This window comes from Trichoplusia ni, chromosome 1, assembly GCF_003590095.1.
Source record: "Trichoplusia ni isolate ovarian cell line Hi5 chromosome 1, tn1, whole genome shotgun sequence".
NCBI classification, from domain to species: domain Eukaryota; kingdom Metazoa; phylum Arthropoda; class Insecta; order Lepidoptera; family Noctuidae; genus Trichoplusia; species Trichoplusia ni.
In genome coordinates, this window is record NC_039478.1 from 22,048,604 (window position 1) to 22,072,425 (window position 23,822).

The 23,822-nt window shown below is 36.4% G+C and overlaps 3 protein-coding genes across 3 annotated transcripts in view; 2 read left to right on the forward strand and 1 right to left on the reverse strand.

The window, feature by feature from the left end:
• LOC113499394 (espin) overlaps positions 1–15,331 on the forward strand; it is a 130,449-nt gene extending 115,118 nt beyond the window's left edge. The window contains exons 12-15 of the mRNA XM_026879873.1: positions 951–1,522; positions 13,548–13,744; positions 14,104–14,285; positions 14,547–15,331. Of these exons, the coding sequence (XP_026735674.1) occupies positions 951–1,522; positions 13,548–13,744; positions 14,104–14,285; positions 14,547–14,659 (1,064 nt within the window). The 3' untranslated portion in view covers positions 14,660–15,331. The remainder of the gene's footprint in view (positions 1–950; positions 1,523–13,547; positions 13,745–14,103; positions 14,286–14,546) is intronic.
• On the forward strand, positions 15,331–18,405 carry LOC113499412. The gene is made up of 2 exons (XM_026879894.1): positions 15,331–16,539; positions 16,742–18,405. Exons 1-2 carry the CDS (start codon positions 16,512–16,514, stop codon positions 18,358–18,360), a joined length of 1,647 nt encoding a protein of 548 aa, XP_026735695.1. The 5' UTR covers positions 15,331–16,511; the 3' UTR covers positions 18,361–18,405.
• LOC113499421 (aladin-like) lies at positions 18,398–23,546 on the reverse strand. Its single transcript, XM_026879902.1, has 6 exons — positions 23,339–23,546; positions 22,672–23,267; positions 22,165–22,377; positions 21,677–21,828; positions 19,974–20,172; positions 18,398–19,606 (listed from the first exon to the last, which is right to left on the reverse strand). The coding sequence occupies exons 1-6, from the start codon at positions 23,459–23,461 to the stop codon at positions 19,465–19,467; spliced, it is 1,425 nt and encodes a 474-aa protein (XP_026735703.1). The 5' UTR covers positions 23,462–23,546; the 3' UTR covers positions 18,398–19,464.
• Positions 23,547–23,822: the final 276 nt, after the last annotated feature.

Sequence of the window (23,822 nt, forward strand, 5' to 3'; positions counted from 1 at the left end):
CTTCTAATCTGCTCTAATTTGTCAACTTCACGAAACTATGATAGGTAAACTAATACGTTTGTCATCCTACGTGTGTTTGCCCGTCAAATACTGCATATTTTTGTGTTCAATACGCGACAGTCAGTTCCGGCCACATATTAAAGTGGAATGCTATTCACAATACAATGTACGGTAAACTGATTATAATGATACGACTCGATCAGTCTTTCCAAGAAGTTCGAACTGAATACATACTATTTACATAATTATACAATTAATAGAAATCGAGTTACTGAGCTGTCTTGAACAATTAAATTGTGTTGTGAACTATAACTTTGCTAAAATGGATATAATGCCCAGAAATCATAAAATCTCAAAAGCGAAATTATTTAATAGACAACAGTGAAAATCATGTTCCATGTAAATCATCACTAAACGACTCCACGCTATGGTATTAGGTGCGTACATGGGTATCGGTGCTAAGGGTACTTACACGTGCCAGACGAAAACAATGTAAGGCAAGTAAATTGTAATAATGTGCCATCACACACGATTTAGAAATTCACGCAACGAGCGATTTGAGACGCGCACCGCGGCGGTAATGCTCGGTGAGTAACACAGGAAACACGACGTCGTATATCATCACTACACTAACTATAAGAGTTATGGACAGTACAAAAATGTTCCGTACACAACGGAAAGCATTTCAGCAGTTCCACATCCGCTAATGTTAGACATCGATCGTAAATCGTGGTGCGTGTACAATCATAATCGGAACCATTAATAACAATACCACATGAGATCATACTAATTAATGCAAAATTAAAACGTTATCCAAATATTATCGGATCGATATGAAACATTCGCGGCCCCGAGTGTACACGCAGCGCATCGCTCGTCCGCGGGGTGCGTGCGCGCCGAAGCGCGGACTTTCTCTCCCCCCTAACGACAGCCATCTTGAAATCTTGCAGCGGGGCGACGCGGCTCGGCGGCGTCCGCAGACGACGATAGACCACGCGGGCCCAACCTCGTCAACAAGCAAGCGGTGCTCCCCTTCGTGCCTCCCGCGTTCCCGCACAACGCGCCGGACCGTCTTATCAAACCGTCGGAGTATTTGAAAACAATCACGGCGCCTTGCAAGCGGGACGACGGCCCGGCGGAGGAGCGGCCCCCGCCGGCGCCGCCGGTGCCGGCCGGCAGCGTGCCTCCGCCGCCGCCGCCGCAGCCGCCCGCCACGCAGCACCAGCAGCCGCTGGCCGCCATCAGCAGCGCCGAGCTGTCCGCCGTGCGCCTGCGGACCCCCGCGACCAAAACCATGTCCGCGCCGCCGCCCGCGCGCTCCGTCAGCCTGCAGTGCCTGCCTAGTGCAGCGGAAAGTTACAAAAACGCCAAGACGGATTTGATTGAGGAACTCAAAATGTCCAAGGATATAACTGGAATCAAGAAGCTGAAAGTGGAACGTGCGCGTCGCGAGAGCCTTCAGGACAAGGAGACATTCACGGAGTTCACCAAGAGGTTCACAGCGGAGAACTTTGTTGATCAGGTCAGTGAACTATTTGCTCATTAGATTAAGGCTATTTAGCATTGCAAAATAGTTTATAATTTCTATTAGATAGTTGCTTCATTAGCAAAGTTTCCAAGCTAAGCTATCTAGTTACAAATTATTACTTTTCAAATGAATTCTTCATTAAGTTCGAATAAGGTTCGTGGCGCCAATGACTAATGAATCTACAAAGCTTTAGATCGTCCATCTTTCTAATGATTAAAATGATAGAAGATCTCGTTCACGAATAAATATCAGATATACACATCAACATGAATAGCCATGAGATAATGATTGCATTAGTTAAGCATAACAACTACAGAGAAACAAGCTTATTATATCTTATTCTCAGACTTGAATCTAGAAAGAATAGAAATCTAATTAAAACTGTATTTTCAGTCATAAATTGAACGATCATTTTCAGTGAAAGAATAGGTTTTAATTAAGAAAATTTCTTTAATTAATTGCATCATTATTTATAGTAATTCTCGCATTCCAGTTTAAATAAAATCTTATATTTATTTGCAGTAAGACTTGTGTTATTACACAAATTTTGTGAAAGACGAAATGTCTGCCTTGTGTCACGGTCCTTTCATTTAAACCAAGTAATTGAGAAAGTTTGTTTATAACTGACCAAATTATCATAGAGTTAACCTAGAATCTATTGACCATGACCAAAAGTTTAGTTAACTATCTCAGGCAGTAAACACTAACTGCAATCTCTTAGTTCGTTCACCTTTCATGATTTCAATCGAAAACCTTGAATTTTAACTTGACAAAAACCAAAACTTTTTGGGAACGTATCGAAATAAGATTAAGATTTCCTTTGAGATCATCTGAATTCGATTCTTGGTTGAATTACTCAAAGTAGTAATCTAATCCTTATAGAATTAAAACTATCTTCAAATAGATTCTATCGAGGAGTTTTCGTGCTTAGCCATAAGGTTTGCTGTTGGAATGGCATCTGATAACATAACCCATTTAATTTCAACGATCTCATCATTCACGTATACCGAACTGATAAACATAGCCCCCATTTTTCATTCAACATCCTCTACCAGAAATATCCTATAGCTCAAAAACTATAACAATCTCCATACATCTATATATATCGTCAAAGAAAACGCCTCGTACATACGCATTTCCCCGATGCGGCTGCATCTTGTGGTAACCCAGTAAACTACTTCCCCCCCCCCCCCCCCCGCCGTAACTATCTCTGCAAACGCTTTGTGTAACAGGCGTGAAATGCGCATGATTCGCGTTTTGACGAAACTCCGTACAGTCGGCAACTGTAATTGTTCGGAATTCTATCGAGAATGAAGAATGGACAATTAGTTGGTACTGGGAAATTGATTTTTTATTGCTTGTAAATAGGTCAGACTGGATGCCATTGATTTATAGTTTTTAGCTTAATCTGGTGTGTCATATCCTCCTCCTTTATTGGATAGGGTTTTGGGATAATCTTGATTGTAGATATGAATTAGAAGAAGAAATCAACATGATTGTTTTTGTGCCTTCCTTCAACAACAAAACTTAGGGGTTAGATCGAAAAATTAATTTAAAACTGAATATACATTGAATGGTTTCTTTTCGTAATTAACTACTTAATGATCACGTTTGTGGTTTATATAATATTTACACAAATGTCTTAATAATATTCGATAGATATGTACGTCATAATGATATAATTTTTGACCTTTGAATTTATTGCAAGCCACAAAATAATCTTTGTTGTGTTGGCACAACATTAACAAAATTTCGAGTGTTTGCAGTAACTTGCTGACAACAAGGCTTGCTAAGGGGTAGCATGTTGCCCAGCTAGCTGGGTTGAGGAGGTCACATAGGCATTTATTCCTTTCAGTGCTATCAAATACAGACTTTCCTTTGAAAACATTAAAATTACTTGTTCTTTTCATTACTTTCGCAGTTGGACTTAGTTACGTTCCTTGTGTGACTCGTTATAAAATTTCTGACGTTTATAACTTCACTAGCTGTTGCCCGCGACTTCGTCCTCGTGGGTAGAAGATATAAGTTATGATTTATCCCTGCTCTGTTTTTTTCACATTTTCCATTGTACCTTCGGTCCTATTAGTCGCAGCGTGATGGTTTATAGCTAAAGCCTTCCTCTATGAATGGTCTAATCCACACAAAAAGAGATTTTTCAATTTAGACCAGTAGTTCCTGAGATTAGCGCGTTCAAACAAACAAACAAACAAACTCTTCAGCTTTATATATTAGTATATAGATTAGTAGCTTTAGTAGCCTCATTTTAATTTCTGTACTTTGTCATACAATAAACTGCATAACATACAATGAAATTAAGAGTCTTTAAAGGGAGAGCAGTCAAGCGTTTCGGTTTCTTTGTACTTTGAAATATAATTAACGATTATTCTTACGTGTAATTGGCAAATTAGTGTGAGTAAAAACTTTTTGCGGAATGTTTAATTACTTTAATACTATGTTACAAAGGGTTGTACCCTCAAAAGGGGAAAAAATGGAGTTTTTGTATGGTCTTTATTATGAACTAGTTGATTCCCCTTCGTCTAGTCTTTTTCATTTCGTGACACAAAAAGTAGTTTCATTTCTTCTCAAATTGTATTATTTATTTCTTATTCGTGTTCAAGACTGTAAATAAACTAATTTTGTTTCCGATAAATGCTTTTTTGCCCTCGAATATCAAGGTTAGTTAAATTTTATAGATATACTTTTATTGTATCAACCAAATGATCTTTTGTATTTAATTAATTCTTATTTTTGCCAATTGGTTCAAGGTGTTTAGCGCATACAGCCTTGTTTTTTTACATGTTTAGCAACCTAGGAATATCTGAGTGTATTTAATGTTGGAACAACTCTTGTAACTTTTTGCACAATGCCTCATACAAGTTAAATAAACGACCAACGCTGTGTTTTAAAATAGTAAATGGACACTTAGATATTTATTTACAAGATATTCAATGGCGCGGGAAACATCTTATGGTACTAAGCTCTCAACTTTTTACGTTCCTAACTTGAAGAGAAATACTAAAATACATAACAGTTATTTTTCTCCAAGATGTAAGTTCTTACTTATGTAATGAGTGTTAACTTTAGGAAAATTTAGCGAAAGTAAAAAAAAATAAACAGTTGACTGTGACGCCAGGACACAATAAAATATGTATCGATATTAACAAATGTTGATACATTAATAAAACATGTCGTTACGTAATGAATTAAGAAACATGCTTACTAATCAGTGGTATCAACAAAAGAGGATACGAAAACAAATGCCTGTGATCTTATAATTAATGAAAATAATTATCAATCAGTGGGTTTATCAATAGATATGCAAGAATTTTAAACACATAAAGAAATTCATAAATGAAAGACAAATTAGAACTAGAAAGAAACAAGAACTAGAACTACCTTCCTTGAAATTTGCAAAAAAGCTCATTCATTTATTCAAATTAGGCTACTAAGTAGCACTTTTTGAAGGTCAAGTTACATTGGACAGCACCCAGTTTCGCCCACCCTTCACCCAGGTAAAAGAACATATGTCAGTATGTTCTTTTACCTTTTTACAAAATACATACATTTCTGAAAACATTGAATTTCTGTTTTCGTTCACGTTATAGTGTTTTCTTTGACCAATGCCTGAGGGCGATATACCGTTCGGCAATAAAGACGCGATGTGAATTTATTTAGAGCACGAGTTTAAACTTGTCGAACTGTGAAATTTGACACCGATTCCTTATAGTGACGTAACGAGATTGCATCGAGTATTTGCATCGATAAACGATCGATTTGTTAAATTAATTCCAAAGTTGCAAGAGATTAGCATTAAGTGAGGTGCAACTTTGTAGTAGTAGTGGATTTTTGACATCACTAACTTATTTTAGTCGAGGATTTTTGTTATCGAGTGAAAAATGACAGCCAGTTAAATCGATCGCAATCGGTTTAACTATTTAGGAGTTTTTGATAGTAACTATCGTGAGAATGATTCATTACAGAATGATGCAACGGTTCACTCGAAGGCGTATTTATCGGGAATGCCCGACTAGTTTCGGTACCAACTCGCGAACAGTGACATAAATATATAAATATATGCGGACAACATCACATACATTGTTCTGAACCCAAAGTAAGTTGCTAAAGCACTTGTGTTATGGAATTCAGATACAACCAAGGTACCACAAACACCCAGACCCGAGACAATGTAGAAATGTGATTTTTTACATTGACTCGACCGGGGATCGAACCCGGGACCTCAGAGCTAGCGATACCTTGAAACCGGTGCATACGCCACCACGGAGGTCGTCATCTTCTTAGTTATGGAAGGAAAGACAAGATCCCAACCTTTTCCATGGACTTGAAAAAGGATTAAGTTTTCAATTCGTCTGTATTTTTTTTGTCTGTAACTCATGACCTCGGACTGAATGAACCCATTTTGTTTGCAAAACTGCAGATTGCACAAGCATGAAAATGAAGCACGAGGTAGTGACTTTTATGATATTTGCTACTTTGGGAACATTTTACTAATTTTATTTAAATAAATTAGCCCCTATTACATGTATTATAAATTGGAGACGTCTAGAACTTGCATTTTGTAACAAATCATTATACAAATACATATATTGATATAGTTAAAATTGATGTTTGGGTTCGTTTTTGTCATAAGTTGCAATGTTTTACATAATATATGTAACATATTTTACCATATTTATTACGTCAGTAAAAGAATACTTAATTTAAAGCTGCATCGTTGTAATGTTAAGTTGCACAATGTGAGATTTTTCTTGTAAGATCTTTAGTGTCTCCTGTCACATAATTGAAAGTATTAAAATCATAAGAAAACTTATTAAACTTTCTTCACAACTGCATCATATGATTTATTAAAGCATAGTACCTACATGATCTTTCAGGGCCATCAACCATTACTTTTTTAAGGATTTGCTGAGAAAAAGAAGGTGATATCAAGAACTTAATCAGTTATTTTTTGTCTTAATTTTCCCAAAGCTCTCCAAATAAAGCCCTCTGTATCGCAAGTCCGGCTTGAACAGATTTTTTTGTCTCTATCCTTCTACCGACGCTACTTATACAATAGGCGATTTTAAATACTTTTATTATAACCCGGATCTAAATACACTTTCGCTACAATATTGTTTTCAACAATAAGGCTACTGATCTGCTAATTACCTTCCAAGAGACGTCGTGATTAGTTGAGAATACTGTATTGTTGTAAAAAGGTCTTATATCACTATTGAAATGACTCTTCTAAACAGATGTTATATCATAGTCTTCATTTTGCCCGATGAGTACTGCTTGGTACTTTTTTGTTGTTGTTTTTATGGTCTTCTTTATAAGATCGGTCTAGGAAATAATCTGCATATGTTTTTACATTTATAATCATATATTAACAATTATTGTCTGGCCTTCCAAAAGAACAGCTATTAGGTGCTAAGTTCGTTTCGACATTTCCTCTCGAGGTAGTCAATCAGACAGGAAATAGCACAGTTAAAAATCTATTCTCTTATCAGTCTCTTAAATGTGGTCACTTAGGTACTACAAACCAGCCCTTAACGGTGTACCACCGAGTCACAGATAACCGCGACTATTTAATCTTATCTCTCGCCAGAATCGCGCGAAACAATTACATAATAACTAATGTGTTATGTGCGTATTGCGTAACGGGTTGCACAGAATTTCTAGCTTCTAAATGTTTAAATTCTTCTGTACCAAGAGATCATAAACTACGACAGTTGGTATTGTTAAAGGGAGACAGCGCAACAATCGCATAGCTACATCTTGCTTCCACAACGGTAAAATTATTGTAGTAAAAGCTCTTGGTACAAGCGTAGTTCTTTACGGGATAAGCGGGATTCTAAACGGTGTAGACTAGATGAGTATCAAAACCACAATGATTAATATAATTTGCGGTTCTTGGTCTAAGTTTAAAATTACTGTAAAACCTTAATAAGCAGTTTACAAGGCATATCTAAACTAAACATTAAGTCTGTAACAGTCTCATAGTGGTTACAAATAAGGTTATTTTTACTCGAGACCACGCAACTCTGACACCTGATAACTTTGGTCTAGAACATAACCTTGAAATATATTCAGCCTATATACGTCCCATTGCTGGGCATAGACCTCTTCCCTTATAGGACAGGTTTGAGCATTTGATCAGTACGCTAGGTTACAGTTTCAGATTAAAATACCTGACATAAAGGTTTCCTCACGATGTTATCCTTTACCGTTATCAATGGTGTCTTATAATAATTAGGGATTCGACATTGATTAACATAAATGCACTTTTTAATACGGCACGCAAATCGTGCCGTAGTAAAAAAATCAAAATAATATAAATGCGGTATATATTAGGGGATTATTTATGGCCTCAAGCGATGCATGGTTAGCCATCCTGCATTTTTTTGTTTACACAAAAGAGCAACGGACGAAGCATACTCAACGTTGCTATATTTTTTCAGTAAAGAATAAATTACTGCAAAAGAATGTGCGTATATCTAACTCACTTCAAGTAGATCAGCCCCTATACTATGTAGCTGTTAATGCAGACTTTTATCGTTGTGGAAGGGAGATGGCGCTCTACACTTGCATTAGCGGTGTCTCGTTTTCACACGACGAGTATCTCTCGTTTTAAGAGATTAAGAGCGCATATTACGGGGTCGATCATTAAAAACTGAACGGATCATTTATTAGTGTTTAATTGATAGCGACATGTTAGTTTCCTGTAATTATATACTTTGTTAGTTAACACCTTCGTATTGTGCTACAATAATGCGAAAATTTAGACTGGTGATTTATTGTCCTTTTTTCTATACATTAATTTGCAATGAGTCAGTTTGGTGCCTTGGTTTTCTTCTCTGTATCGTTCTTATTTTAATAAATGTACTACCGAAGACGTAGCATGTAGGTTTTTATCGTAATGTGGGAAGTTCAATACTGGCTATTAGTAGTTAGTAGTTACGCCAAGTATTTTTTTATTTTGTTTGTGCAAATATCACGTTCGCGAATACGATTGGATTAAAGATAAAAAGAATTAAGAAAGCACTCTACTTTTTCTATTATAATACGTTTCATCCAAATGTATATCAATTAGCAAGTTTAAAATGAAAAATTACAATATTTTTATAACAGCTGCGCAGTGTATAAGTTTTCACGCTTTCACTGCGCGCGCGCCGCTCGTCGTGCGCGGTGTCACGTTTTATATTTAATCTTTTGAAAATAACGTTAATAATAATTAGTATTTGATGTAATTTCACTTTCCATAAAAGATTGGATTTTAAATTCGTTAGTGATTGAAATTGTACTTTTCAAAGTGATTTCATTGTTAGTTATTATAATTTATTGACGGAACTTAACATCAGTGAAGATTAATGCGCCATGCAGTATGCCTTAGGTATATCTTTGCTCTACTGCCTGAGCTATTACTGGCTTGATACAATATTTTCCATATGCAATACAAATGACCTACTTATGATATTGCAAATAAAAAAAGGGAGTAAAAAGTCATCATATGTTTTTCAACTCTTACAAACATGCTAAAAATCCGAAGCATTAGTATCTTTATACATCACAAATAAGAAGAGCCACGTACAAGTTTTGTTTGTCGCGTCAGTGCCTATAATTTGTCTAGTTCTTTCTTTTTATTTACGAGCATGCAGTTATTAGAATGTATCTCAATCATTGAGTTTCACACCCAATCTATCGTCGGTGTGACGCTACGTGCAAACATGTGTGATGATGAGCAGTATCTATGTGAGATTGTCAGATGTTTTCTAGCATTAGAACTTTGTGGAATGTGGTGTGCTTCCTTTATGAGAATTGGAATTGTGTCATTGGCTTGCTGCATAAAGGCTTCTTGATTTAAAAAATGTTTTAAGATGTGTTATATTTTGTTTTCTCTTCTCTTCATTTATCGTTATTGTTGCTTTTGTATATAGATTCAATTTTTAATATTGAGTGTTTGCTTCGGTCACAAATATTTAACTTTTATAAAATTTGTCGAATCTTTATAACTTAGTTTGTTTGCTTGAGTCCAAATTGCACCGTTAAAAATTCAATGTTTGCACGGATAGCTGAGTGGTTGAGGTGACCTCGAAAAACTGACTGAGTTCGACGTGTCGCGGGTTCGATCCCCGTTTAGGACAAGCGTTTGTGTAATCCAGGTATGCTTGTTTTAAGTGTGGGTTTCTTTGTAAATTAAATTCCTTATTCCTGAGAACTAAAGAAAAGAAGTGGTACATATTGCTTATTTTACCCATTTCGCATAACATATTCCTATAAATGATTTCCGTCATATTCTTGCTATATTTTTGTACAAAACCATCTCTACAATTCACAACATTGAGCTTTTTCATTTCAAGTAACGTTTTTCGAATATTTCGATCAAAATTTATAGGCCACTTGTTTCATTGCGTCTCGTATTGCAGCTGAGGCCAAATTGCGAGGCTCTCTGCAAAATATTTATAAGCACATTGGCAAAATATGCATCCGAATCGTTTTTATAATGGCGTCCCACCTGGGGATTTAAAATGATTGGCATTTTGTCTTTTACATCTGTAAATATTTAACTAGCAGAAGCCCGCGAGCCCGCCCGCTAAAAATCGAAAATTATCCCACGGGAACATAGCTATGCTATGAATGTGAATGTATATGAAGTTTCGTCTAAATCCATTCAGTGGTTTTTTGCGTAAAAGAGGAACAAACATACATACATACAATTTTCGCGTTAATAATATTATTACTTTACTTGTAGGAAACTTGCCTTAGCTTAGTGTCAAAAATATAATTTACAACATTTTGGCTTTATAATTTTGTTAACCATACGCCTGTTTATTCGATTTCAATCCATTATTTTGTTTTAATCTGACTGTATTATCCATCACGATATAATTATCTTTTTTCGAACATCTTAATATTCTTGATAATAATGATGATAATTACAAGATCTAATCTAAGTAATCTTGCATTCTTCCCCATTTGCAACTAATAATCGGATTGTTTACTCCTAATTAAGAGATCTATGCTAATGCACATTCCGATCTTCACTGAATTAATGATTTCTACACATAAACCGTTTGCGTGAGGATTTTAGAAGAGACATATTGTGTTAGATAAGCTTGTTATACGGTTGGGTAAATTCTGAAGTGGTTATAATATCTTATGTTAATATACAGACATAATGATATGGTCATGAAAAAATGGTGACGTGTCCTTGGAGATCTGGGTCTCTTCCGATTTCTTCTCCTTTGGTTCTGAAATTTGAGGTCTGCGAAAGGTTTTCTTTTCTTTATCCCTGCGTTTGTCTCATCAGCAGTACTCCTTTCTTTCTCATATCATAGGCCGCGCAAAATATTCGTTTTATTTTTCTGGGTTCCTGAGTCAGTTGATTGCACTGCCTTACTAACTTTTTTATGAAACTTACATCTCACCTTATTAAGTTCTAATACAATAGTCGTATACATCTACCATTTAAAGGTGTTATTTTGAAAGTTAAACTACTGCTTCTGTTTAGTTTTGGAAAGGCCAAGCAGGCCAAAATGTGCGACTATATTTTTTTATCTCTACTTTAAGTCTATTATAGAGTACAATTTTAATACTGCCTACTCTCTAAAAGAAATTGCGCTTGAATATATGATTAGTCCTCAAGATGCGAGTTCTATTTTAGTCCGTGTTACACAAGTGTTTGTAAAGAAATTAAGTAGCCAAATATGATAAAATGCTTCGTAATCGTGTTAATAATATCTCAATGATTTAATGAAAGTGAGCGGACATAACTTTAGAAATTATTTACTTAAAACTAGGCAATAACGTGTCGAGTGGGTTGTTTATTAATAACCGTCATCATAGGAAGTCCGATAGATTTTGTCAGGAAGTGAAATGAAGATTAATGTTTGTCGCCTGACAGTCGAGCTCATGAGCAGAATGTGATGATTATCGTCGGAGGAATGTCGGTTCGGTATATCTATATTGACGGCTTGTTTGGTACTCCAAACACGCCTGGAGTTAACCTGTACTCAGGGAGGGGTCGAGAAACTCAAGCCCCTAAAAATATCTAACTTTTATGGGCAAAAATAACAAGTTTGTGTTATATTACACATTTACAATGTTTTTATTACAAATTTATCTAATAACCATTAATCGCCCTCATCAAAGAGTTGGTATTTGGGTAAGCTTTTAAAATTTTCATGCACACAACAATTTTCGTCAATATAAGTTGAAAAATGATGAAATTTGACAGTTTTGTTTATTGCCAACTAAGCTAAAATCACTCACGGTGACGTCAAGCCAAACTAAAATCCCAGATTTCACACGGAAATAGCAAGGAGACCGTCAAAAGCGCAACCTAATCTTCCTTCAAAGCTAAAAATCATGTTATGAAGACTACAGAACATTAAACTACCCCTAGACATCATAAAGTAGCATCAAAACGTTACCCGGAAGTATCCGAGTCCCGTTAGAGTCACGGTCATCGCGTAAGCTCGCGTGTTATGTAAGTTACTTGTTCAAACCGCCACAATATTAACTTGTTTATTTATTGTAATTAATTGTTAGATAAGGTTTTTTAATTGTGGGTTTTTGAGAATTTTATTGGTCGTGAAAGATTGAGAAATTAATGTTGCCAGACAATAATACTGATGTAGAATTATATCAGTATTATTCAGCGGAGATATATTTTTGAAGAAGTCTTTCTAGCTGAAACAAAAGAAAGAAAAATAATATAATACTAGCTAAATATAGTACTAAATATTATTATGTAAATAATATTAAACCGTAGTCTAGCTTTATTCTATATTATTTCTTTGCTACTTTCTCATAAGCTCTAGTATTTTTTATTAGACTAGACATAATCTGATATTTTAGACTCAAAAATGTTTGACCATTGACTATGGTTTCATTGCTTTGTCCAAATTCATGTCTTTTAAGGCAATGAAAAATTACCAATTTCACCCGACTGTGATTTTTATATTATTTAGATTAATTTATCTGTTCGTAAGATGTATATTTTCTGGCATTTGAGTAGGTTAATTCAAGAAGTATCTTCTGCGATTTCACCTATACAGATTGAGATCATTTTCCAGTCTCAATACACGCTACGAACCTATTCGAATTGGATTTTACTATTATTATTTTGGACTATACGAACTCTTTCCTGGATACTATTAGTTAAACTTTACGGTTTAGGTATCTTAGTCATACTGACTTTTTAAGAGTAGGTTTAGAGAGGCATGGGTTGTAGGGAGTTAATTTTTAGCTCTAAATGTTTAACCGGCTTCAATTTCACAAAAAAACTAAACCCGTTGAAATCATGGAATCTGGGCTTTTCATCCCTACCCAATACATGTGACCTTATTGGAGCGAAAAAAAGAATATTTTGTCCCCTTTATATTCCTCCACTTAATTCAACTTTTAAATATTATTGAAGTCGGTTAAACAAAGCAAGCAAGCACAGTCTAAATAACGCAATAAAACTTTTATTGCTTAACTTTTTTTGTAAAAATCAAATTAAAACAAAAAGCTTTTTGCAAATTTATACCTGAATAAACAAATTATAGGTCTTTGGAATTGAAGATTGAATGGTTGATGGTATCTTTAACATTAATTTTCTAGCATCCCTTTGCTTTTTTGGATTCCAGAACTTTCGCAGACAAAATCGACGCGTAAGGGAAAAATAAATCTTAAATTAAAAATACAGACTATTTTTTTTCTATCAGTTTTCTTCCGGAGGAAGATAAAAGATAACGTCGCGTCTTCAATATTATTGGAATTGTGGAACCGTGACACAACTTCAATAATATTACTTTAAAATATAGTGGTAGGATTTTTGACCGTTTATAAATTAAGATTTATTTTATTCCTTCAAGCGAACTTGATTTGGGATGCAAAGCTACTGGATAAAGTGAAGATTACATATTATGACTTAATACCAAACCATTCTTTAAATCAAATTCAAAAACCGTATACGATAGACTGTGCAAGCTTTAACCATCCAAAACGGCTGGTCGATTGGCAGAGGTGTGCGCAGGTACCGGAGCGGGATGCCGCGGGGAACGTGATCCCCGCGTGGAAGCGGCAGATGCTGGCCAGGAGGGCCGCGGAGAAGGCCCGCAAGGACCTAGAGAGGGAACTGGCAGGAGAGGCCGAGAGGAGGAGGGCGGCCGCCGTCCCAGCCTGGAAACGCCAGCTCTTACAGCGGAGGGAGGAGGCAGAGAACAGGTTGAGGTCCGTTTTGTATTTGGTAGGGTGCTGAATTGGTTCGATGCCAAAAAAATGGATTTCGTTGATTATTTGATGCTATTGATAATTTAATTACCCCATCCGTGTATAGTCAATTTATTGGACGTAGTTCTTTTTTAGTTACTATGAAAAATGTTCTGTCTAGCAGTGTAATTAAATAAATATCAATAAAATACGAGATCTAAGATAATAAATGGGCTGCAGCTGAAATGGAAACTTCGTTGTTTGATACGAAAATATATTATAAGAAACATAATTTACGTGTTTAAACCTAAGCTATACTTACCAAACATAAGTTGAAATATCCCTTACAACTATTTAACCACAGCATATACATATTCCAGGCAATCGTTATACACCCCTAAGGTTGAAGAAACGAATGGTCAGTCCAACGGTGAGTGGCGGTCGTACCCCAGCGGGACCCAGCGCGCCGTCTCCATAGACAACATCTCCATGTGCTACGACACTCCTGCGCAGCCGATGCGCGCACCGTCAGAGGCTAAACTGTCCAGCGATCATTGTAACGGTTTGTGTTTTATTAGACGTTTTTTCAGATACATCATGTCTTTTTGAGTTGTTTTTTCTATCGGGCTTTGTGAACAAAGTGTAAATAAACAAAGTCATCGCATGGCGTCGGTCACCGATGACCGAAAAAGGATAACTATAAATTTCTTTGAAACGGCGACAAATTGTTTAAATATAGACAGTGAATGCGATTTTTAAGAATAAATCAGATCTTGAATGTTGTATCTAATCCGTATTGTATCTAAACGATGACATTTTACAGGTCATTCGATGACCAACGGCAAGCACGAAGACGAAGAAGAAGAAAAGGCAAAGATCATACCATGGCGGGCACAACTACGCAAGACCAACAGCAAACTGAACCTCCTTGAATAGACATTGAGGAGTAGGAGACAAGCTCCGCCCACCTAGTGAGGCGCCGCGTCTGGACCGCGCGGCTGTATCGGGCCCCAACCATAGGGCTGTCAATAGTCAAGCAATGCTCAGAAAATCCGACGGAAAAACGATTTAAATTATAATTTATCTAGGTTAGTTTTTGTAATTATCGCTATTTATTATTATTTCCTGAATAATGAGCTTGCCTGAATGCTGAGCAGTCAACACAAGCCCAACGCGAGTAATGCCGCGCGGTCTCACTTGCGGTCTAGAGATATATTAGTAAAGTTTATAACCCAAGTCGTCAAGCAACTCCCAGTTGAAGTATATTCGTTGTTTGATATAAATATAAACTTGATTGTAACGAGTCCAAATAATTGTAGAAGTGATTTAAGCGAAATGTATCGTATTTAATGTGTAAACGACATTTATGATAAGGTATGTAGATGGAATGAGTTTCTGAGTCGATTAAGTAGATTTAGAATAATGTAGTAACTTCAAAATTAATTTGTTTTTTTAAGCATTATGTTATGAAAATTTGTTTTTTGTTTTATAATTGGACGTTAACTTTTTTATTATTTTTCAACTAAATTTTCATACGTATCTGATAAAAATAGATACGTATTTTAAATTTAGTATTTAAAATTCTGTTAACGATTATGAAATTATGATTTATGTAGGTACTTATTTTTACTGTAGTCATGTAAAAATGTAAATCTACTTATAGATGGTTTTTAAACAAGTTTTGAATATTCTAGTTGTAATCGATGTTAAAAGATCTTGTGCTACTTATTGTAAATCTTTACGAAAAATTGCGGGGTTCGATAAATCGAATTAAAGTTCGATTTGAAAATAAATCGAACGGCGTGCCTTTAACTCGACTTCGATAAACGTTGCAGAACTTATAAGGGGCCTCTAAAAGAGGCGCCATTTTTGCTCAAACTAAACAATACTAACAAATCGCTAGGCAGAAGCTAGTTTCAAAAATATCTTATTTCCAGCCAGGATAAGGAGATAAATAACGAAAATATACTTTATTAAAATGTATTTAAGGTTTTTTTTATAATGCAAGTGATACCATTGTTGCAATATTAGTGTTTAAGCTTAAAAGTGGGCTTTTGCAATTTCGTGTGACCTACATAATTATGTATATTACGATGTGTGTTGATTATATTCAGAACTTCTGAATCTTATTGTAATGTTGTTAAATAAAATGCTATTGCTTAAGAGTTGTTTTTGTCAACCCTACGTGAAATAAGGCATTTGATACTAATGGCCCGTTTTGGTAGCTTTGAAACAATACCATCTGTAAATAGTATTTAATAAGTAATGAATATCAGGGAGATATGGCCCACAGTTGGGCATAGGCCTCTTCCCTTACAGGGAAAGTTCATGGATCACCACGCTCTCAGCGCGAGTTGGTGATCCTTCTAGGGCGCACACAAAAAGGACTTACAAAAATCCATGTAAATCGGTCCAGACGTTTAGGACTTCGGTGACATTCAAACTTACAGAATACAACTTAGAATATAATAACTTTTGCATTACATATATTATTGAATATGAACACACATTTTCCCTTAAGATGATAAAAATATGTATAATAATATAATGATCTAACGATGAAATTAATCGTTACCGTTGTTTGTAATTGGTCTTCACTGTCTCAATAAACTGAAATTCGTCAAAACTAGGCAATCAAAACACAACACAGTAAAAGTCTATCTATTATCTAGACCGGAAATAAAATAAGTCTTTAAAATTAAATTTCCATAAAACTACGGAGTCGCAAATTGTAAGAGCGCAGTAAAATGCGCCGTAAAATGAATTGGAAACCGATCAAGTTTTAGTCATGATATATTTTTTATCGACGTTAAAAGGTAACGAATATTTTGTTCTTTTTATTCTCTTACAAATTCAAAAACTTCAAAAACATTCACATTATTTGGCCTTAACTGCTCAACTGTATGAAAAGAAACGCCTGGCAAAAAAAAAGTAAAGAAAAGATACGTAAATTCTCCAAAAATTGAAACCCGCACAATATGTAGGTATTTTGCTATAGTTCTATCGTTTTGTTCACAGTTCAGCTTTTAATATGGACCTTGGTATACGAATCATCGAATTCCGAAAGCATAAAAGGCCACCTACCGGACATAAACGTAATATCACATTTTCTAGAACAATTCCTAAAACCATACATACAATCCGTAAAACTTAACAATGGCTCCCCATTTCGGGCTAAAGAAGAAACAGCCATAGAAAAAGCAATCAGGAAGAAAATAGCCGGATTAAAACCTTACCTACATGATGAAGAGAGTGAAGAAAATAATCTTCGAGCTACAATAAATGAAACGGACGACAATCTAGCATTACAAGGAAATGACGAAACAACAATCATAGAATTTGTGCCAAAACAAAACATGAAACGAGATATCAAGAAATACAAAGGGAAATCTGTAATGAAAGCTGTCAATGATGACAAGGATTCATTCAGAAAGAACATTAAAAAGTACAAACAGTTGAGGGAAACGATTAAACATTTACTAGACAAGGAGGGAGCTGGGAGTAAGACAAAGAAAGTGATAACGCGAACGCTGGATGACATGCTGTCACAGATGGTCGAAAGCCAATGCACGTGGAAACCCCCAGAGAAGAATACGCAGAACCACGTCTTCAGAACACAGAAGAGCACTCACAAGTCTCTGGACAAGCTGCACAAACTGTCGAACCAAGAGTGGAAGAACTTGAGAAAACAATATCTAAATTTCCTCAAGTTCAGAAAACATCACGAGGACTCCTTCATAAATCAATTCCACGATTTCTTCTCAGATATGATGAACGACACATGGTTCCTGTCTTCCCACTATAAGGTCAAATGTCAGCTAGTCAAAATAGGGGAGGACACAGGACAGAAAATTGTCCTCAGACAAGACCAATCTTTAGACAAAAACAAATGCGAAGGATTCAAAATTTGTTCCAATGAGCTGAAGGAATTCTTGACGAACTTCTATAAGTATGTCAACGACACGGCAGTGAGCACGTTCAGGAATTACGCAGCCATGTACATACGTGACGTCAACGTAGATTTCGGTCTAGACAAAGATATCGTAGTAACGGTCATCGAGAATCTAAGCAACACGGTAGAGAAGAAAGTAAGTAAATTATTCAAAAAGGAACTCGAGAAATTTACTTTGGACGAAGAAAAGAGAAAGAATGAGAATATTCAGCATATCAACAACTTCATTTCTGCTATCATTGACCGTGCTAAAAAGACACTTAAAAAGAGTCTAGATGGTGAACTAGGAGCGATGAAAACTAAGCTCTTTGTCACTGTAAAAGACGACCTCAACGTCAATTTGAAGGTTGACATGGATAACCTACAGAAACTCTTCGTAGACAGAATATGCACGGTCTTTCTTCTTTGTAATGGCAAATACGCAAGTAGAAGACAACAAAAACCATTTTCGTTTGGCAACAAAGACACGGACAACATTTATGTGAAGGTTCAACTTACACTGGACGATGAACTGAAAGATTCGATAGCGTCGAGCGGGTCTTTGGTGCAAGCTTGGGACGGAAAAGACATGACCCACAGGTTATTCAACAACTTCAAAATAGACGTGAAGAAATACGATGGCTTAAACATAACCAGGACTACGATCTCGTCAAATGCGATTACTCATGGGAAAATAATAAAATGAATTGAAATCAATATTTTAATGTTTTATAAATATTTTTACGTTTTAAAATTACAAAAATATCAGGCAGTCTTATTACATAATTTATTTTGACTTAATATTATTGTAAACGTGCCTTTAGGCTATTTCTATGTTGGTTTCTTGGCATGGTTTGTACAAAGTATTTTCTATTATTTTAACTAATTGTCCCTTACTGTTTGAACATTAATTCTATTGATTCTATTGTTCATGTTACAAAAAAATGGTTTTAGTTGTACAAAAAAATTAAGGTTCCAGAGTACTTTTAAAAAGTTTAAAAATAAAAATTTCAACCTATTATACCTATAACGCATTTGAGTTCAATTGGCAAAAATATTTTACTTTTTAACTTTTGACAAAATGTTATTTTTTTTGAAACACAATATTTTTTATTATTACCACCCATTACTAAAACTAATACAAGGACAAATTGTTATTACACATTTTTTTAAAGCTAATCATAATTAAAACCTACTAAAATTATACAAACTTTTGTCAAATGCGTTTAAATGTAAAATATACACACATTTATATCTTTGCCCATAGACAAGTGACTTTTGTACAGTCAACAGCAAAAGTAGATGAATAAAATCAGTAATACAACATTAATGAACGAAGTTCACATCTAAAGAGCTCTTTTTCGGCTGTAATGGGCTGGATGGTATTTCGGTTCGCCACACTTTGATCATCTACTTTTAGCTGCGACTGTATGTAGCTGTAACACTAATCATAATTTGAGAGCTTCTATCTTACGTCGCTTTTCAGAATGCATCTCAAACATACTCCATTTATTTACGTACTCAAAAAGGCAAACAATCTCGGTGTAACTTTCATACAACCACGAATAGAAAACCCATAAACGACTGTTATATCTAAACGGTACATTTGATTTTATAATTCATAAATTATATTGTTTTTAGACATTATTTTTTACTTACTTTTTTACACTGAGTTTTTAGGCAAAAGGAGTCACCAAGATTGTTACCTATATTAAAGTATCTAATCAAATGGAGTATAGATCTTCCAAAATCCAACTAGTCTACAAAGAGGTAAGTATCAAACAGTATTGATATAAATACTTGTTTCGGTTCAGTATCCATCAGTGTATATGATCGGGAAGTGCTGCACTCTGCCGCTGGACCAGGCGATTGTCAGACAGGCACCTTCCGGGAAGTTCTGTTGGAAAGCCATGGTCGAGGGGATCTCGGCTTCGATACCGCACACGAAGCAACTGGAAGTAGAACGGAAAATATTAACATTCTTCTTGATATCTTATGGTAGATGTACATGTTAGAGTTTAAATACATATAGGCACGTAGGCTTGAAGTGGGTTAGACATATTTTTTGTGAATTTTGTTATATTAACTAATAACATTTAAGACAAATGGTGCAGCGCACCACACGAAACCCAATCGACAGTCGTCGTCAGTCGAAACCTGCGACGCGTCACGGGTTTGATACCCGATTAAAATCTCTTTGCATACAATAAATATGTATTCACTAAGCTTGCATTGAAAATTAATGAAACACACATTCACCTAACTATAACTTACACACCAACATACATAACAATAAACATGAAAACACAACCAACTTACCAAGGAGTAATTTTCAGCTGCATCATCAGATGCGTGGTACAGAACACCGCAACTAAATGGGACTCTTCAAACAATAACGCCAAGTATTTGCCGCTGGGGTCCCAGCACATGTCCAGGATAGGCCCTCCTACTGCTTCTCCGGAAGCCAGCTCGACCTTCGTCACATCAAGGACCGGTAAAGCTTTGCTGGTTTGAGAACCTGGAAAAGAGAAGGGTATTTAAGTTTAATGGAGGATTGTAATGAAAGCTCAGAATAATGGTTGTATCCATGTATGTATACTACCATATTGTGTCTTGATGCAAAGTGGAGCTGGTTAGTATCTGGCTTTTTGATTTGAATGACTTACAATGTTACTTGGATAATCATAAAATATACAAATACGCGACACGTTATTTTAAATCAACTCAGAAACAGCTTGATCAATTTTAATCAAATTTTAACAGTTTGACTAAACTTTAAAGGTAAGAAAGCTTACAACTCGATTTATAATCAAAGAAGAATTTTCATGCCAATTATTGGCACGCTAAACTTAGAAATGTTGTAAAATGTAGGTTACGAGTTGCTGCTAATATCTTTATACCATGCGGCCGAAGTCCCGGGGCCACCGCAAGTATTTTATATACCAAAGGTTAATATATATAATACCTAATACCTAGGGTGTATGTCTTCAACAAAGCATACACAATACAAACGACAGAAAACGAACAAGACTCCTCGGGAACACACGAGGTACGCGTCTACACAGAAGGCTCAAAGACGGACTCAAGCACAGGCGCAGGAGTATTCTCAATGGACCTGAACATCAACATATCAATACCTCTGGGTGCAGACAACTCGATCTTCCAATGCGAGTGTGTAGCCATCACCCAGGCGGCCAGAGCTATAGAAAGGAGAGGGGTCCAGGACCAAGCCATCAGGATTCTCTCCGACAGCATGGCGGTTCTTAAGGCACTGGACAACTACATCATCACGTCGTCGCTGATACAAGAGTGCCACCAAGCTCTCGAGCGCATTGCTGTGGGCAACACGGTGACCCTGCAATGGATAAAAGGCCACAGCGGATCTCTAGGAAACGACGCTGCTGATCAGCTGGCGAGGAGGGGATCGGACACGCGGATTTTTGGCCCCCGGCCATATCTGCCTGTCCCCTTTGGCCAGTGCAGGTCATGGTTAAGGCGACAGACTACTAACAACCACAACGACCGCTGGGCCACGGTAAACGGCTGCAGACAGTCAAGGGAAGCGGTCCCTATCCGCTCACCAAGACTGTCTCGCAGCCTGATTGGGCTAAAGCGAGTCCACTTACGAATAGTGGTGGGCTCGCTGACCGGGCACATTCCACTAAATAAACACCTTTTCACCATCAATGTTACAGATAGTCCACTATGTAGAGGCTGTCTTCAACATGAAGAATCAGCGGCACACGTGCTCCTGGAGTGCACGGGGGTCGCGGAATGCCGGGCAGGGATCCTCGGTTCACCGAGCTCCGTCACAGAAGCCTGCGAACGTCCCAGGAGACTTCTGCGCTTCTGGAGGGAGTTGGGATGGCTGGACTGACAGCCTCCCAAAGCCACCTGACGCACAATGGGCCGACTTGGAGCCTACGTGCGGAAAAAGGAGCCCACCACCAGTAACCAGTAACCAAAGGTTAATACCACTTTTATTTATTTAAATTTAAAACACGTAGCTCAAAAATCCTCACCACTCATGAGTCCTGTGTTAGTTAGGGCATAGATCATCGGTTCTCCTTTAGCTGCAAACAGCAGGAGGTCTTTAGGCCCCCAGCAGGCAGCCACCACGCGTTGTCCGCGCGCACACCACCGCTCCGGCTGCCATCTCTTAGTGTCCCATACTCTGAAATTCAAAAAGAATTTTGTTGAAATACAATTACGCTAAACAATGTACATTTTGTAACTCAAACAAATAAGAATAAAACTATTTTGAACAGATTCTATCAGTTTTTTTATTAAAATATGATTTCTATAGACGATTTAAAACCTTAGCTGAGCTTCACCAAAGGAGGTGGTATGGTGTATATGTATTATTTTGTATATTTAAATAGACAATGGGTCAAATATGTATTGCAATTGGTATAATAGTAGACAATTAACTGTTTTGTAGAGTCAATGCAATTATTTTGATGTTTCTGTGTGTATCTTAATAGATTAATTAATTGATTCTTTTACTTACCTAAATATAATAGAAGAGGTAGCAGCAAAAACTTTGCTTGAGTCAAATGACCAGCGGGCAAACACAATACCACCTCCAGCCACCCTTCGGAGTGGGACCGCAGTCTCCATGGAGACATCCCACACTAACATGGACGTGTCTGCACCAGAACAACTGATTAGAAGATCACCATTCGGGGACCAACTTACATCGGTTACTGGGCTGTGACCGGGCCTGAAATTATGAGTAAAAGAGTTTGTGTTACAAAAGCATATAGATAAAACATTTGTATATGAAATTAATGTTGTAGTTGTAATAGTAAAAGTCAGGATACATAAATTGGTAATGTTATTAAAATTTGGCAAGTGCAGTGTTAAATCTTTTCACTGTATTTAAAAAACTACTTGGCTTACAAATAAAATGAAGTTTTGAATGACCAAAACTTGCAATAATGTTTTGATTTTCATGTTTGATACAGCATGAGACATATAGATTTGTATTTGTGATCATAAAATACACTTAACATACCTTTTCAAAACAACAGCATTGCTTGATGAAGGCTTCGTAAACATGGAATTAGGATCAACGGTCCACACAATTACACCTTGCTCACATCCCACTGCTAGCTCTGATGCTGAGTACGGTCTCCAACTGAGCGAGGACACATGCCCTTGAGCCTTACACTTCAACGTAGACACGAAAGCAACTTCAGAACAATATATCCGCACATTATCATCAACTGTAGCCACTGCCATCTTTGTGGTATGAGGATGCCAAGCAATACATTTTATAGGACTGTGACCCCAATTCCTCGTTCTAGAATAATTTGCCACAATTTTAGGCCCTATGTCTTTCAAATGCGGTTGCAAAAAGTATCGGAATGCTGTGAACACATTTGCTACTTTTAACACGTATGACGCGGCGACAGCTAGCACTTGGCTTTCTCTGTTTACTGAGGGATCTGCAGCTACACCTAGGGCTTCAAGAAAACCTTGTTTATACCACACGCTGGTTATCTTTTTGAGTAAATTGTCTTCAACGTCAATGTACATAGAAATGTTTTCGTCTGTCGTCCTGTGGTGATGTATGTCCCGTGTCACGTTTATCACTGGATGTCCCTTCGTCTGGAACAACATAAACTCTGATATCATTGCACTTTTTACAAATATTTACAAAGAAAAGAGGTTAACCTTACCGAATTGGTAAATGTCGATATATTTCCGTATTGTGTGTTCCCACAGCAATAAACCTCATTCATTTTGCAGAAAGGGACTTCGTCTGGTCCCGGTAAGTTGGGGAATCCATGAAATGCCGACATTTTCTTTATTTAAATTGGAAATATTTAGATTACAGTAAACGACCGGCGCGCGAGTAATATTCAAATATTGATGACGAGACGTCAGTGTCAATGTCATTTAAAATATAGTTTAATGTTGCCATCTTATTTAATATTTTTTTCAAATAAGAAATTAGCATAAATAAATAATTCGAAATATAGCGGAGTTTATATTGTAGACCATTTATAAAGGTAGGTAAAAATATTTAGTGTTCAAGGTCAATTTCGAAACCGCAATAGCAGCTGCAGCCAATACTTTTACTAGAACATTTTTATTAGAAAATATAATTTTAAATATCTGCGTGAGTGAAAGAGTTCAGTCATAAAGGTAAAGGACAGCAAG

What these genes read in the sequence shown, in the direction of transcription:
- LOC113499412 (XM_026879894.1), top strand. Translation starts at nt 16,512, where the DNA reads ATGATATATTTTTTATCGACGTTAAAAG. An exon ending in TTTTTTATCGACGTTAAAAG is followed by an intron (nt 16,540 to 16,741) that starts GTAACGAATATT and finishes TTTTGTTCACAG; the next exon opens with TTCAGCTTTTAATATGGACC.
- LOC113499421 (XM_026879902.1), bottom strand. Translation starts at nt 23,461, where the DNA reads ATGTCGGCATTTCATGGATTCCCCAACTTACCGGGACCAGACGAAGTC. An exon ending in TATCGACATTTACCAATTCG is followed by an intron (nt 23,268 to 23,338) that starts GTAAGGTTAACC and finishes ATGTTGTTCCAG; the next exon opens with ACGAAGGGACATCCAGTGAT. An exon ending in AATGCTGTTGTTTTGAAAAG is followed by an intron (nt 22,378 to 22,671) that starts GTATGTTAAGTG and finishes TCATAATTTCAG; the next exon opens with GCCCGGTCACAGCCCAGTAA.